The 15,889-nt window shown below is 36.7% G+C and overlaps 1 protein-coding gene across 1 annotated transcript in view; it reads right to left on the reverse strand.

The window, feature by feature from the left end:
• The window catches only part of LOC5566567 (A disintegrin and metalloproteinase with thrombospondin motifs 12), a gene marked incomplete at its 5' end in the record, with an annotated part of 109,827 nt that overhangs the window by 22,745 nt on the left and 71,193 nt on the right, over positions 1 to 15,889 (reverse strand). The window contains one exon of the mRNA XM_021848901.1: positions 2,734 to 2,880. Within this exon, the coding sequence (XP_021704593.1) occupies positions 2,734 to 2,880 (147 nt within the window). The remainder of the gene's footprint in view (positions 1 to 2,733; positions 2,881 to 15,889) is intronic.

The following is a 15,889-nucleotide window of genomic DNA, read 5'->3' on the forward strand; positions in this document are numbered from 1 at the left end:
GTGGAGACTTGCGAAAAGTTCACTTTATTCAACAAACTTTGGATGGTTCGCCACTGTAAGTGTCGGCATAAGAATAAGAGTGTTTTATGATGTTCCAACCAATCAAGTTTTTTGTTTCTTTTCAAATAAGTAAAATATAATAACACATGCTTTCGTCCTGACAGCTGTAGGAATGTTACATTTAGGTATTTGTTCAACAAACTTTGAATAGTTCGTCACCTCAAGTGTCGGCATAACTTTCCACTACATAGAAATTGTTCATATCAAATGAAAATATTATATTTACAAATAAGCATGTATATATCTCACAAATCATTATTTATCATGGTCTAATCGCTTATCAAAGTGAATCCTGTGACCCAGCGATCCTTTCCATTAACAAACATCCCTCCCAGTAACCTTTGTGGAGATGCAGAGGCAAACACGGTCTCCAAATAGCAAAGGTTACACACTAACATTCCTTCCCCCAATCCCACCTGACTGCAAGGACGTGGCCGGCGCCGTTATTGACCCTGTATAAATAGAGGCACTGAATTATGCACATTGAAGAAGATTATGGCCAATCCCAGCCAAACTTCTAGTTGATTCTTTGTGCATTTTCACTGACTTCGGTCAATCACGGAATAGCAACCATTGATATGTGTAGCCAGTCTAAGCTAAGCTAAGCTAAGTATAGTATACTATTACTGTATACAATTATAGTATACTATTACAATATACTATGGCATTATACTGTTATAGTATACTATTATAGTATACTAATATAGTATACTAATATGGTATACTATATTAGTATACTATGGTAGTATACTATTATAGTATACTAAGGTAGTATACTATTTTAGTATATATTTATAGTATAATATTACAGTATACTATGGTAGTATACTACTATAGTATACTATTATACTATAGTATACTATGGCAGTACACTGTGGCAGTACACTATGGTAATATACTTTGACAGTATATTGTAGTAGTAGTAATATCTTGTGCCGTTTTTGGAAACATTTTTGAATATCTTTGAAATCTTATATGTTTTGTTTTAGTCATTAGAACAGCCAGTGGTTATTCTAGACTTCTGCATAAATAACAGCGGTTAATTCTAGACTTCTGCATAAAATGTAACACTGCGAAGGTCGAAACCCCTCATCAGCTAGAGTATAGTGAAAAGTCTTTTGGGAAAAAGTGTTCAGCGTTTCTTCCAGTAATAAATCCGGAATTTTGACAGTATAGTTACTGCATAAATGTTTTTGAATGATTTGTTTGAATAGTTACTGCCATAAAAAATTTCCATCTCCAAGGATTTTAGGGATTGCACCCGAGGAGGAGGAATTGGAGAATTCCTTAAGGGATTGCTTCAGAGGTACCTTTTTCGGCAATAAATTTAGTTTTTTTCAGGAATATCTTCGAATAGGATATTTCTTCAAACAATCTTCTTTTGTTATTGGCATTACGTCTCCACTGGGACGAAGCTTGTTTTCAGTTTTCAGAGTTCAATGAACACTTCCACAGTTATTAATTAAGAGCTTTTTATTTTTCGAAAAGTTGTCATTTTTGCATTTTTTTTGTGTGGCGGGTATCTGGATTACTTGAGCATAAAATATCATGCTCAGGAAATCCATGTAAATTTCCTTTGCGAAATAAAACGGGAATCTAATCCAGACTCCTTCAGCATGGCTTTGATATGTACTCGCAGACGTTATCACTAAGCAAGGAAAGGTATTATACATTGTTATGACATGATTCCCGATAATTCGGCTAAGGTGAATCCTCCTCGAATTCCTGTCCTGAGGATCAAGCGATACTTCGTCCAGAGAGGCATATCTGAAAGAGAATACTTAGGGTTTGCCTCTTGGTTTCTTTTAGAATTCATACCAGCTACTAATTGAGTGTTCTATTTATTTGTCGCATATCGCAAAAATCCCTCCACTGATTCACTCAATAATATCATAAGGATAGCTTTAGAAAACCTTTCGCAATTCTCTTTGAAAGTTTTATCTTCAGAAGATCTTGTATAAACCTCTTTGAACCTAAAAAAACAAATCATCAGGAATTTATTCAGTGGTTTTTACATGAATTGTCATAAGCACTCTACAAACATTTCTCTGTATGTTGCTTTAGAGTTTTACTGCTGGAACTATTTCAGATTTTTGGTAGTAATTTTTAAAGGCAGCTATATTTCGAGAAATTTCCTTCTGCGGATCCATTAAGAAACACTAAACTTATTCATCAAAGTTTTGTTGAATTTGGTCAAGCTGAAGTCTTCAGCATAGTACATAGTTTTCGTTTGACAACAGTGAAAGAAGCCAGTTCAATGCAAAGGTTTTTCTACCCAGCGTAAGCTTTCGAAGTCTGAGTAGTGGATTAAATAACTTAAATGAAGGTTAACTCGATAAAACCCAAACTTGACTTGTCTTGATGAATGTCCGTGGAATAGACATTGCTGTTCCAAATGTGACAAAACAATCCAATTGTGGGTAAAAACTAAATGCGGTTTACTGAAATTTGCGTTTTACGAACTTATTTTATGGGTAGTCTGATTTCTCTGTGTACATTTGGTTTGACAGATCGCAGAATACTGTTCACTACATTCTATATTTTGATCTATTACCTCATGTGACTTGCAATTTTGGACAACTGCAAGAGACATGAAAGTCTATAGTTCGTCTTTGCTCAAACTGCGCAGGCCACGTCCATAATATAATTTAAGGATTATCAAACGATACTTACTCCAAGAAATGCGTGATATCCCGTCGACTGCAGTTAGACCAGGAAACCTGCATGGTATCAGCCTCGAAGCTGGGAGTCATGATGTGCAATATTGGCCCTATTCGGTGATCGCAGCCCGTTTTCGCCGTATCGTGGTACATCCCAAAGCTGAAACAAATAAAGAGAACGATAAGTAAGCGCTCGTTTGAAGTGAGAGTGAGCAAATTTTATGGCGACCACCTTTTTAATGCCTACTTCCAGGCGAACCATTTTACCGCTCGTTTAGTTCGTTCGAAAAGTTCAATTTTACTGCACTACTGTAGTGCAGTGGTAGAGGCAGTATCTACGTATAAGAAGTAACAGAGAAGTACACCATGCGTCCACATCATATGGAAACGTACTCGAAGAATAATGAGACAACTATATTAGACGAAGGCATACAAGCAAGATAAGTCATGTTTATTATAATTACCGCCAATTTGTCATTGAAACTCTCTTAGGTAGTGCAGTGCTAATTCATACATCTTGGGAAACGACCGGTGCGAACTGCGCAGTGCTCTATAGTGGACACAGTGGAAACCTTAGAACCGAGCGCGTGGAAGAGATTTATGACGGCTTACCTAGCATAAATCAAAACCTGTATGTCATCGTACTAGAGAATCGCCTGATCGCATACTTATATAGCAAATTGCAAACCGAACGAGAGTGGACATTCGAGACCCGAACTCCCGATAGAGAGCCCAGTTCAAAGTGTTGGGGCTAAACTGGCGCCCGGTAGATATTTATGACAAAGAAGGCGTTCAATAAATCATTGCATGCGTTCTTGTCGGGGTGCCGGTGTTCTTGATCGGTGCCAATTGCAATTGAGCTCGGTGCTCGTGTCGAAGCGTCGAGGTTTACCTGAGAGTTGTGAGTTTTAGGAGTTGGTTTGTTTTCATTAGGGCCAATTAACCTTTCCACACAGTCAGCGGCTCGTAGGTGTGGACAGATTGAAATGATTGGTTGTAATGAAGAGTGATTGGGATTTGATTTAGAGAGATATATTGTATTTATTTTACAGACGGAAGCCTTGGATCGAATTCGACTAATGATTTCCTCTCAAGAGCAGTATTGTTGTTCAAAATTATACAAATTCTGAACAGAATTATGTATTTCGTACAGGACTTAGAATCATGGACCAATGTATCTTTTTTTTTAATATGTGAGCAGATAAACACTCCATATAGTTTAAATACCGCCGGGGACTTCATGCCTTTTTTCAATATTGCACTAGAAAGTGTTCACAGACCCGAGTGTGAAAGCCGAGAAACGATTTCAACAATCCAGATTTTTTTATGATTGTACGACATTTCCCAGAAACCCATTCTCCAGAACGCCATTCCCCAGAATAGGACGTTCCCCGGAGAAAAAAAAATAGTGATTTTTGGACCGTTAAAACATGAATGACTTTCTTCTTACAAACTTAAAGCTCGTTTGACCCGTCTTCAGATTTTTTTTTGACTTAATGTGTGTGAATTTTAACTCATTCGGCTAGTTCTTTACTCGTTCAAGAGGGCCAGATGGGCTCCTCACAGGTCCTCTTTAGATTTGATGAATGCTGCTCAAATTTCCACAGTACTAGTTTGCTGTAAAAGGAAATTATCAGAGACAAGGGAAATTTTCTTGTGCAATTATGTTTCATTATTCTTCATAATTATGAAGACAATAAACCTAGGAGGAACAGCCAATGTTCAAAAGAAGGGAGAATGTGCTATGAAAGCAGAAAAAATCTTTGTGAATATAAAAATCACGTATTCTGTTCAACAGATTGAGACCGCTTGAAGAGTCCTTCGTCGGCGAATACCAAGCTGGTTTTCGTGAAGGCCGATCGACGTCGGATCAAATGTTTACCCTGCGACAGATCCTCGATAAGTTCCGGGAGTACAACTTGCAGACTCATCATCTGTTCATTGATTCCAAGGCGGCGTACGATTCAGTTAAAAGAAACGAGTTGGGGGAAATAATGATGGAACATGGTTTTCCGACGAAGCTGACTAGACTGATTCGTGCAACGTTGGAAGGATCGAAATCAAGTACCGTGAGGGACCGAAATCCGTACAGCACTGAAATCCGTACACTTGACCTAATTATCATTATTTTGCTATTTAAATAGCTAAATATGCAGTATTAAATGGACACATCTAATCACAATAAGTTATAAGTTGCTGGTAATGCCAACTGTATATGAGTAGGCCATGATTTTAAAATTATAAAAATCAAAACGTGATCGCTTGCCATTGTGCTGTGTGGTTTGTTTGCCTTCTTAGCGATTTGCTAACAGGAGAGGATATAGTTTTCAACAGGTTAATAGTGAAATTCCTAATTTTCCGAGGCCGCTGCTTATCACGATGTCTTCGAATAGTAAGTATTTGTTATTCCAATGCAGTATATGCCGTTTTTGACCAGTGCAATAACTATTTTTGAGGTTTATTGTACTGTACGGATTTTGATTCATATTTTCAATTTGAATCTAAATCCGTACACAGGAAAAGTTTAACATATTTCATCATGTTCTAGCCAAAACACACGATATAATGAAGCCCAAGTATACCGCTGGAGATTTGGGAAAAGCCGTTGAAGCAGTGCGCAATGGCCAATCATTCCGGAAAGCTGCGGATGCTTTTGGTATACCGAAGACCACTGTCAGAGATGCTGTTATAAATCGGTACGCCCAAAAAAAAGGAGCTCCCACAGTTTTCACAACCGATGAGGAAGCCGGAATAGTGAACTGGATCCTTTCAACGGCCGCAGCAGGATTGCCGGTGGGTGAAAAGCAGGTATGTTCTCTATCGATTTTGGTGACGTCTGTTCATTTATGCATTAATGTACAGGTAATTTCGTACGTCGGGAGCCTCGCAAAAGCTCAAAAAAAGGAATCTATCTTTAAAGATGGAAATCCAACTCGTGGCTGGCTCAGACGCTTTTTAAAACGCCACCCAGAATTGGCAAAGAGAACCGCGAATAATCTTGCTAAGAAGAGAGTCATAACGGAGGCAAGCATCAGGGACTGGTTTGACAATATTCACAACTACCTGATTAAAAACGGATATGACGACATTTTGTCTGACCCTGCGAGAATTTTCAACATGGATGAGACTGCTTTCTTTTTGGTACCTCGAAAGCAAAGAGTCATCGCTGCAAAAGAGTCAAAAAACGTTCAAGCCTTGTCAGCGAACAGCGATAAGGAGAACTATACGGTTCTCATTTCAGCTTCTGCAGCTGGTGCTCTTGCTCCGCCATTAATACTTTTTCCTTACAAAAGTAGAATTCCTGCTAGTGTAGCGAGCAGTGTTCCGAAAGGATGGGCTGTAGGCCGCACGGATTCTGGATGGATGAATTCTGACACTTTTTTTGAGTATCCAAAGTTTTCTACCCCTGGGCCGTTAAGACAAAAGTACAATTTCCTATCATTCTTTTCGTCGATGGTCATTCATCTCATGCCACATATGAAACAGTGGAGTTTTGTAAATCAAAACATATAGTGTTGGTTTCTCTGTTTCCAAACTCAACACATGTGATGCAACCACTAGATGTAGCATTCTTCGCTCCTTTAAAAGCAGCATGGCAGAAGGAGCTTCAAAAGTGGCGTTTTGAAAATGATGGTGCAATGATATCCCGCAGCGATTTTGCACCTCTGTTGGAAACAACGATAGACAGTATGGAAAACAAGGAATCTTCGCTCATCAATGGATTTCGTAAATGTGGCCTACATCCATTCGACGCCAATGCCATTGATTATAAATCATTTCCAAGTCCTGATGGAAGTTCGATAGGAAATTCTGCAGAACCTGCTCCAATACTACCCGAGGAAAATGAAGAACTCCAGGACAAGGCTGTTTCACTTCCAGAATCAGAGGATCCCTCAAAATGGTTACGCATTCTGAACGAAAAATTGTTGTTGCCCAATTTCAAGAGCATCGTAATAAACTGCTTTGGTCAGGACCTGCTGAAGACACTAATTTGTTTTATCTTTGGCGTAATACAATGGATGAAATCGAAGGACCGCCGGAATTTATGTTTATTGATTCTCCATTTGTAACAATTTGTGACGCAGGAAATCAGTTCAACAGCGATTCTGTTGTTATACCTGAAGATGCAACGAATTCCCATGACAGTAAGTAGAAAGTTTTACAGAATATACGGTTTGTAACATTTAACTGTTTTTGTTATTCACAGGCTTAGCGTGTGAGATTGGCCTTCAAAACGATTCAAATTCGCATACACGGTGCGCTACACCAGAGGCATCCAATGCAAATGAAATTGTGGAAGAAGGTAACAATCATTGTATTTTTATTTTTTAATGTGTATACTGTATAATTTGAACTAATTATATATGTAGCACTGACTGTAAGACAGTTCGAGGTCACAAAATCTGTAATGAAAAATTTGAGCAACATTTCGGAAGACGCCATCAAACGAACGAAACGAGCCTATCCATCCGTAGCAACAAGTGAAGAGTGGGGAGAAATTTTCAGAAAGGCAGAGCAAGACAAAATTGAGAAAGAAGAAGCAAAAAGGCGAAGAATTGAAGAACGTGAAGAAAAACGATTGATGCGCGAGAAAGAAGAGAAAATAAAATTAGCGGAACGTGAAATGCAAAAGTTGATGCGAGAAGAAGAAAAGCTAAGGAAACAAGCGGAACGCGAAAGAAAACGGATGGAACGTGAGGAAGAGAAGCAGAACAAATTAGCGGATCGAGAAAAGAGAAAGATGGATGAAGATCGTAGGAAATCAGCAGAACGTCAAAAGAAAAAAGAAATGCGGGAGCAAGAAGAGCAAAGGAGAATATCCGAAAGAGAAGAGAAAAAGGCAATCCGTGAGGAAGAAAAGAAAAGAAAATTAACGGAACGTGGGAAGAAGAAGATGATGCAGCAGGAGAAACTATCTTTAATTTAATTCCAACTAGTCAAGTGAACATATCTCACATTGGTAGATTATAGGATTATTCATTCGATAATAAACGAAAACCATTTGCATTTTTCATAATGATTCAATAATAAAATCGCTTCAATTACACTCCCATGACATGATGCACAATATTCACCTTGAATTCTGCAGTTTTATTTTTGTAATTTTGCCTTGCTTAATTTTTTGAGCAAAATATGCTGATTATCAATATTGATTTCCTGAATTTCTTGAACTTGCAATCGATATTCAGTATTTTGGTATACTGAACACTTCAGGTAATCAAAATATTGTTTAATGGGTTTAGTGTGTATGTTCATAAGTAAAAAAAAAACCGAAACTAGTAGCTCCAATTCTCCCACATCAGTCGAAATCTCCTTGCTTAAATGTATACAAATAGTCCTCTACTTTAACTTGCTCTGGTAATTAGTATTTTCAAAATATTCTATATTCACTACTGTTATTCACATACAATTCACAGTACCGTCGTTGGGGGTGACAATGGGTCAAAAAGGGATACGTACGATTTATTTATGGAATAACTGGGTCACTGTAATTGAAAAAACTTGTTTTTGAGAATATGATTGCAAAACCATTCACAGCTGAAAAATATTGATGGAATACGATGCAAACAAGACGAAAAGATATCTAAGATGTTTCACAAGTATGATAAACCCACTTAAAAGAACGATTACACCAAAAAATTGAAGAGCTATGAGAAAAATATGTAAACCCAGAATATATCGTAGAGTTTACAATAATTTTCTTCTTATTTCCCTAAAATTGTCTTCAAAGTATCATCCCCATTACCATAAAGCCTATTCAGTTTCCCCAAAGGTGTACTAGAACAGCGATTATTTTAAATCTTCGAAAATATTGAAATTTCGGTGCGTCATTCCACGATCGATACATGTTTGGCAAATGTTGACGTTATTATCCCGGTATTTCGCGATCCAACTCATTTGTACTTTTGTGAGAAGTTTCTATAATATGAAAACACTGATAAATAATTGAATTAAAAAAAAAAACAATTCATTTGATAAAATTTCACGATGTTGCTGCGCACGAAACACATTTGCTGGTTTGGGAAGTTGTCAAAATGCGTTGCATTGTCATTCAATGCAAGGAATCCTCAAGTAGACTTGTTTAATGTTACAGATATGCTGTATTTAAAAAGAATAAACACATCTTAATGAAAAAAGAGAACACCCGGCACCGTATAATGTCGAAAAAGTGGGCTTGCAATTTCATTTACTATCGTTCTTGCTTGACCCAATCTCACCCCCATTTCTAATGTTTTGGACACCGTACCGAAAAAAATGAAATTTTTGTGGAAGAATCAATTAGATTCCGGAAAATACGTGTGAAGTGCAATGAAAAGACTTCCAACCTTCTACTAATATAACGATAGAGGTTAAAGTTCATGCGTGGTACTTTGCACAGGAGAAATTAAATGTTGTAAATTTTATCTAGTTTCAACATACAAGTTTATTGATATAGTAAACAAAAACTACTATTTCTAAGAATGTAAATTGTGATGAATTATGTGTAATAATATGTTTCCTAACATGTGAATTATTAATTTGAGTAATATCAACGTTATTAGCTGAAATATTTCATAAAACATATTTTTCCGTTTTGACCCAATCTCACAATCTAGACACATTGTCACCCCCATCGACGGTATACGATATACTAATGCAAAATATGCTATTTGGCGAAGAATTACGAACTATTAAAGTGCTCTTAGAACACAAAGCTGAAAATGAGGCGTTGTCCAATTTGGTACGTAATGCCAGTAAAAGAGAGAAAAGGATAAAAATGCCATTTTTAGCATCCAGGTTTTGAATTTTAAGTAGCTGTACGGATTTCGAATCACAGGTGTACGGATTTTGATTCAACCTTTTTCAGGTGTACGGATTTCGATTCAAGGGAAGTCATTTTAATTCCTATTTTTTAATGATTTCTACTCAACTTTTAGATCTTGATGTGATTATTTACATCTAAAAAGATGTTAAGGTAACAGAAAAAAAGGCTGATCGATTCTCTATACAAACCCACATATTTTAATCATAGGCTTTTATTTGGCTTCGTGCTTAGGTGTACGGATTTCGGTCCCACACGGTATACGTGTTGCGGATGAGATTTCCACATCCTTCGTAACCTTAGACGGATTGAAGCAGGGCGATGCACTTTCAAACCTATTGTTCAACATAGCGTTAGAAGGAGCAATAAGGAGAGCTTGCGTGCATAGGAATGGCACTATTATCACACGTTCGTATATGCTCCTTGGTTTTGCGGACGATATCGACATAATTGGGATTGATCGCCGAGCCGTGGGAGAGGCATACGTGCCTTTTAAAAGGGAGTCAACGCGAATTGGGATCATTATCAATACCACGAAGTCAAAGTACATGGTCGCTGGTAGACATCGTGGGCCCATAGGTGATGTTGGTAGTGAGGTGGTGATAGGTGGTGATATTTTTGAAGTAGTTGAAGAATTTGTGTACCGTAATCCGGGGTATCATTGATCAGCGGGGTAACATTGATCGGAATGACTCATCTCGTAAAAAGTTCGCATTATCATTTATTGATGGAACATTTCCAAACCATAAATGGTGCTTCCCTTTCTTATATTTATGAGCCAATAAAAGTGAAGATTTTTGCGAAAATTGCGTTTACTTTATACGTAAATTTATCAACTTTTCGAAACAATGATTTTAATGGTAAAGGATGACACTACCAAACATTCATGCCTCACATATGTTCTGTAAACGATATGAGCAAGAAAAATGCGATTCTTACTAAAAATGGCATTGCCAAAAACGATTCCGTTGTCAAAATTTTCATAAGTATGTTCAATTAGGTAACATTACCGAATTACTGTTACGAATTTGAATTTCCCTTAGGATATTGCCTACCTTTAGGCGTATTCCGTGGTTTGAGGTGTTTTTAATTTTAAAATAACTCAAAAAGTAAATGACTTGTAAGCGTTTGGCCTTCATATTCGGCTTCAGGGGCCATGATTTAAGTAAGTAACGACATTTTCAACATTAGCGAACGTTGTTTACATAAGTGATCAATGTTACCCCATATCAGCTAAATAAAAAAATCGCTTAAAACATTGTTTTAAACAGTCTTAAATCGTTCAAAAAACAAAATAAAGTATATAGTCACGAGCTATATGTGGCAGTACTTGTTTTAAAAATATAAAATTTTCAACATTCTCATTTTCAAACAAAATATTTAAGAAATATTCAAAAAATGATCAATGTTACCCCGGATTACGGTACCTTGGAACTCTAGTGACTTGCGATAATGATGTTACCCGCGAGGTTGAAAGGCGTATTGCAGCTGCGAGTTGGGCTTTTTACGGACTTCGTAACCAGCTTAAGTCCCGCAGCTTACAGACGAAGACCAAACTCGCGTTGTACAAGACTCTAATTCTTCCGGTAGCTCTGTATGGCCACGCATCTTGGACGTTGAAAGAGGTCGACCGGAGAGCTTTTGGGGTATTTGAACGTAAAGTGCTGCGAACAATGGTAATCTGGCGGCGTCACATAAATTACGAGTTATACCTAGTCTATAATGAAATGGATATTGTTAAGCGTCTAAAACACGGCAGGCTGCGGTGGGCTGGGCATGTAGCTCGCATGTCGGAGGAACGTCAAGCTAAACTAATATTCAGCAGAGAACCAGGGAGAGGCCGTCGCCTCCGTGGAAGGCCGCGCACCAGATGGCTTTTTGCAGTTGAGGAGGATTTAAGGTCGCTTAACGGTCGCTTAAGGGTGACTGGAAGCGATTGGCCCAGGACCGGGTCCAGTGGAGAAGGCTTCTTCATTCGGCGTAGATTCAACGCAATAGCAAGGAATTGTTACCCATCAAGTATCAAGTAAGAATATAAAAATTTTACACTAATACAAATCACGTTTTGAAAACACAATTAGAATAAACATCCAATTTAAAAAAAAATGAATAATTATGAAAGCAAAAGAAATCGAATAGTTTGGGTCAAGTTTGATCATATAACATGGTATGACATAAGTAAGAGCAAACTATCTTAAACAGTTTTGCTTTTTTTTCCCCGAATATCGGTTTTCCGAATGTCATTTCCCCAAACGTCGGTTCGCCGAACGCCAGTTCCCAGAGAATACCCCGTTTTCCCGAATAACACAGTTTCCCGAAAAGTTTTTAGCTCTCATAATTGTCATAACTTTTTATGTTTCAAGGTGATGAACGAACCGGTCATCTGATATGCACCCTTCTTTACTTGGCGATCCTTCCGAGTTTCACCGTCCTCGGCATTTTTGACAAGATGTGTTTAGTCTAGAATGACCTTATAATATATAAAATCACCTACTTTTGATTGCTTATCATTCTTTCTTGTTCAGCACCCAGTCGCTCAAGTCTATTCTTGTTCCTGTTTTTAACTGCATCTTCCGAGGAAACGGGTCATTCGGAGAAATGGCTTTAGGCGAAACGGATCATTCGGAAAGCTGGAATTTGAGGAATTGACTTTCGGGGAAAAGTGACACAATCATGTTAAACAGCTTTTAAACAGCATTTTCCCGTTAAAATTTTGGTCGGGTCTGACCATGAATCACGTAGTTATTTATTTTGGATTTTCAAGACCTCCTTATTCCCCCTGCGTGATCTTCTATCCATACAATCGTTTTGAAATTTACATGGGACGTAGTCTTTGGCCAAAATTTTCCAACGCTGATATATGATCAAGTGGTTTATGGGCGGTTCCTTTGATGGTTTGCTTGAGACAAGGGAAGCAAACACTCGCCTTTTAAAAGTGGTTTTTGGACTGAAGTTGTATTTGCTTGAGACCCATAATAACGATTTTGACGAAATCATATTTTAGATGAATTGAAATAATATTTTAGATGAAAGCCCTCAAGAAGTTCAAGTTTGTTGTAGCAATAAATTTTAAAATATTTAAAGACACCGACACGATAATGCATCCAGTGGACGATTTGCCCTTTGAAGGAAGCATCACAGCAGACTAGCATGCAACGCCCAGCATGCAACTCCCAGTGGCACAGTCGATAGACATTTCTAACGAAAAGTTTTCCGGACTGAAGCGGGAATCGAACCCACACCCCTCGACTCGATGTGGCTAAATGCTTGGTAACACTAACCTCACGGCCACGAGGCCCACGAAATATCATAAAACTAATTGGAATTCATTTTTAAGGAAAAACATTTCAAATTTAAAATACTCGGAAATGAGCAGAGTGTTAAGGTTCAAAGTTCATTCCGACGGAAGTAAAAATAAAACCCTTATATTAGAAACAACCTAGGCTACCATAGTGTCGCTGGTTTAGTCCCCACGTTATATCAAAGGCGTAAGAGAAAATAAATGCGTTATTTTCAAAACTCCTCTCAAAATATTATGGAAAATCTTTAAAATTGACATTACTGCTGCAATAGGGGCGATCTATTAATTACGTAAGAAAATTTTCAACCCCCCCCCCCCCTGGTAAGATTTTTTGTATGAAAATTTAAAAAAATTGAATGGCGCGTAAGAAATCTCAAACCCCCCCTCCCCCCATAAACCCTTACATAATTAATGGATAGCCAAATCGCACTAATTCTCTATGTTTTATTTCCAAAACTTATATATATAATTTTATGAAAACTATCATAACATCTAAAGAAAAACATTTACTAATCTTTGTAGATCGGTTAATGTTCGTATCTTAATAGTTTTTTTTCTAAAGCAAATTAAATTAAAAGTTTCTATAAAATTTAGGTATTCCTGAAAAAAAAAAAGTGCTTTCAAAACTTCTGGTGAAATAACTTTTACAGTTACTCAATGTTTTTTTTTTGCGAAAGAGCAAAAAATAAATTGTAATATGAGTAATTCTCGCTGAGATCGGCCTTCTATTTTAAATTGGGTTCATAAAATTCAATATGACCACTATATTTTGTTTATTTTTTGCAAATGATACTCCTATGTTTGATCTTTCTTAAAACATGTTAGTGTTAAGGGGTTGGTGAAGAAACTTCTGAGTTATGGCAGTTTTATTAAGCCAATAATTGTCAAAAGTCGACGGGTCCTCAAAAACCATTTGAAACCCAATTCGAATCCAATCCTAATCCTTTTAAAATCCAATCCAAATCGAATCAATTTCATTCCAACCCAATTCCAATCAAAATCCAAATTCAATCCAAATACAATCAAATTCATTCTAAATCATATCCAATCAAAATCAAATTCTATAGGGTAAGTGTACCAGTTGTGGACATAGTGGTTCCCTATTTCGACATTCAAATCCAACCCAAATCTATTTCAAATCCAATCTAGGTCCAAACCAAAACTAATCCAAAACATCCAATGCAAATGCAATCCAAACCATATTAAAACAAAATCTGATTCAAATCCAGTTGAAACCCAATCTTAATTCAATCGAAATCTAATCTAAATCGAATCCAAACGCAATCAAAATAAGTGTTATTCAATTTTTGAAAAGTCATATAAATTCGGGGCATCTCTGCTTGTCATAAGCCCACTTGAATGTTTTGCGACAAGCTGGGCGCCGTAGATCCATATTTTTTGAAGCCCGGGATTAGCATATTCCAATTTATTCAAAGCTGAAAACTAAGAAAATGGAACGATATGGAATCTTTTTTGTCGGTTGATGAATCAGTCCATCAAGCAAAACAAACGAATTTAATGTGTAACACACACGAAGTTTGTAAGAAAATCACAATAAATCGGGTGCACGACGTTAGGCATAAATACGTTAGGCATAAGGACGTTAGGCATAAGTACGATAGGCATAAATACGATAGGCATAATGGACGTTTGGCATAATAGACATTAGACATAATGGACGATAGGCATAATCCCCAAAATAAAAAAATTGAAATTGTTTGTGTGAAAAGTGAGCTGACTTTTTTGGTAATTGTGGAGGGCTACAAAGATCAAAAGTGTGTCCTTTGAAAAACGATTGCCTTGCAGTCATCCCATAGTTGTGAATCCTTTGAGGACAATTTATAGGACAAAACATGAATAAATGATTAGCATGAAAATGCTGGCAAATGCCTTCATCAGCTTTGTGGTAACTTCTTTGAAGGTATTTTAGTTCGGTTTCAAATCGATCCAGAATCCTAGGTCATGAAGTATAAACGTGCTCATGTATCGTGCACAAATAGGAATGCTGCTAATGTTTTAATCAGAACATTTTTCTTCTTTTATAATTAAACTGTTCTTTCGAGACATACTTATTCAAAAATTTATGGCACTATTGCTCTTAATACTTCCATCATACATTTCCTTTTTTGAATCAAAGGCTATTCTTTATTCTTATAGGTCAATCTAATGACTGTAAGACAGGGACCTTCTTTCAACAATATGTATTATTGCTGTTCTAATAGTTATTGGAATTGTAGATGCAAATATTTCCATAAAAAAATGCACATCATGCTAAATGCTGAATACCATGCTATGTAAAATTTGAGCTTGACTATTGAATTGACTTTGAAATCAAAGTTTACTTTTCAAATTCGACGAATTTCAAATATTTTCAAGGTGCTTTCGGCATATGTGGCTGATTAAAATTGTTTGAAAATCATCAAAAATTGTTGGCAGAAGAGGCAAAGGAAGTGTTTTCAACATATTGAATTGATGAGCAGATTCGAAGTGGGATTGTAACGCTTTTATTGGCGTTACACTACCAGAATATTATTGTTGAAGATAATGTCACCTATCATACCATGAACTTTTGATATGACTCTAGATTGTTGTCTTCAAGTTATTCGTTTACATTATAAATACTAATAATTACGTGGAAGATTTCCCTTCTTTAGAATTAACACAATTATGTAAGAAAAATATAACAAAAAATATAATGTACTCATCAAACTAAACATCTCTAGCAATAAATAACACTTGCTCATCGCAAATAAACACGGATACTTAGAAAACTGGATTTTATTGGATTAAATAATGATAACAATGTCCATGATTACAATCTTCTTCCATATCTTCCGATAATGAATTGATTGTCAAATTTCATAACATCGGAAATAGTAATTTATAGTAAACCAATTAATCCACACCCACGTAACACTATATGTATGAATTTTCTATTATTTATTATGAGCTGTTACATCTTAAAGACACTCACAAACCTCCATCAACGTAATGGAATTTGTAAATGGACCCGAACAATTTTCGATATGAGAAGAGTTTTAAATAACACACACACACACACACACA

Source organism: Aedes aegypti, chromosome 3 (assembly GCF_002204515.2).
Source record: "Aedes aegypti strain LVP_AGWG chromosome 3, AaegL5.0 Primary Assembly, whole genome shotgun sequence".
NCBI classification, from domain to species: domain Eukaryota; kingdom Metazoa; phylum Arthropoda; class Insecta; order Diptera; family Culicidae; genus Aedes; species Aedes aegypti.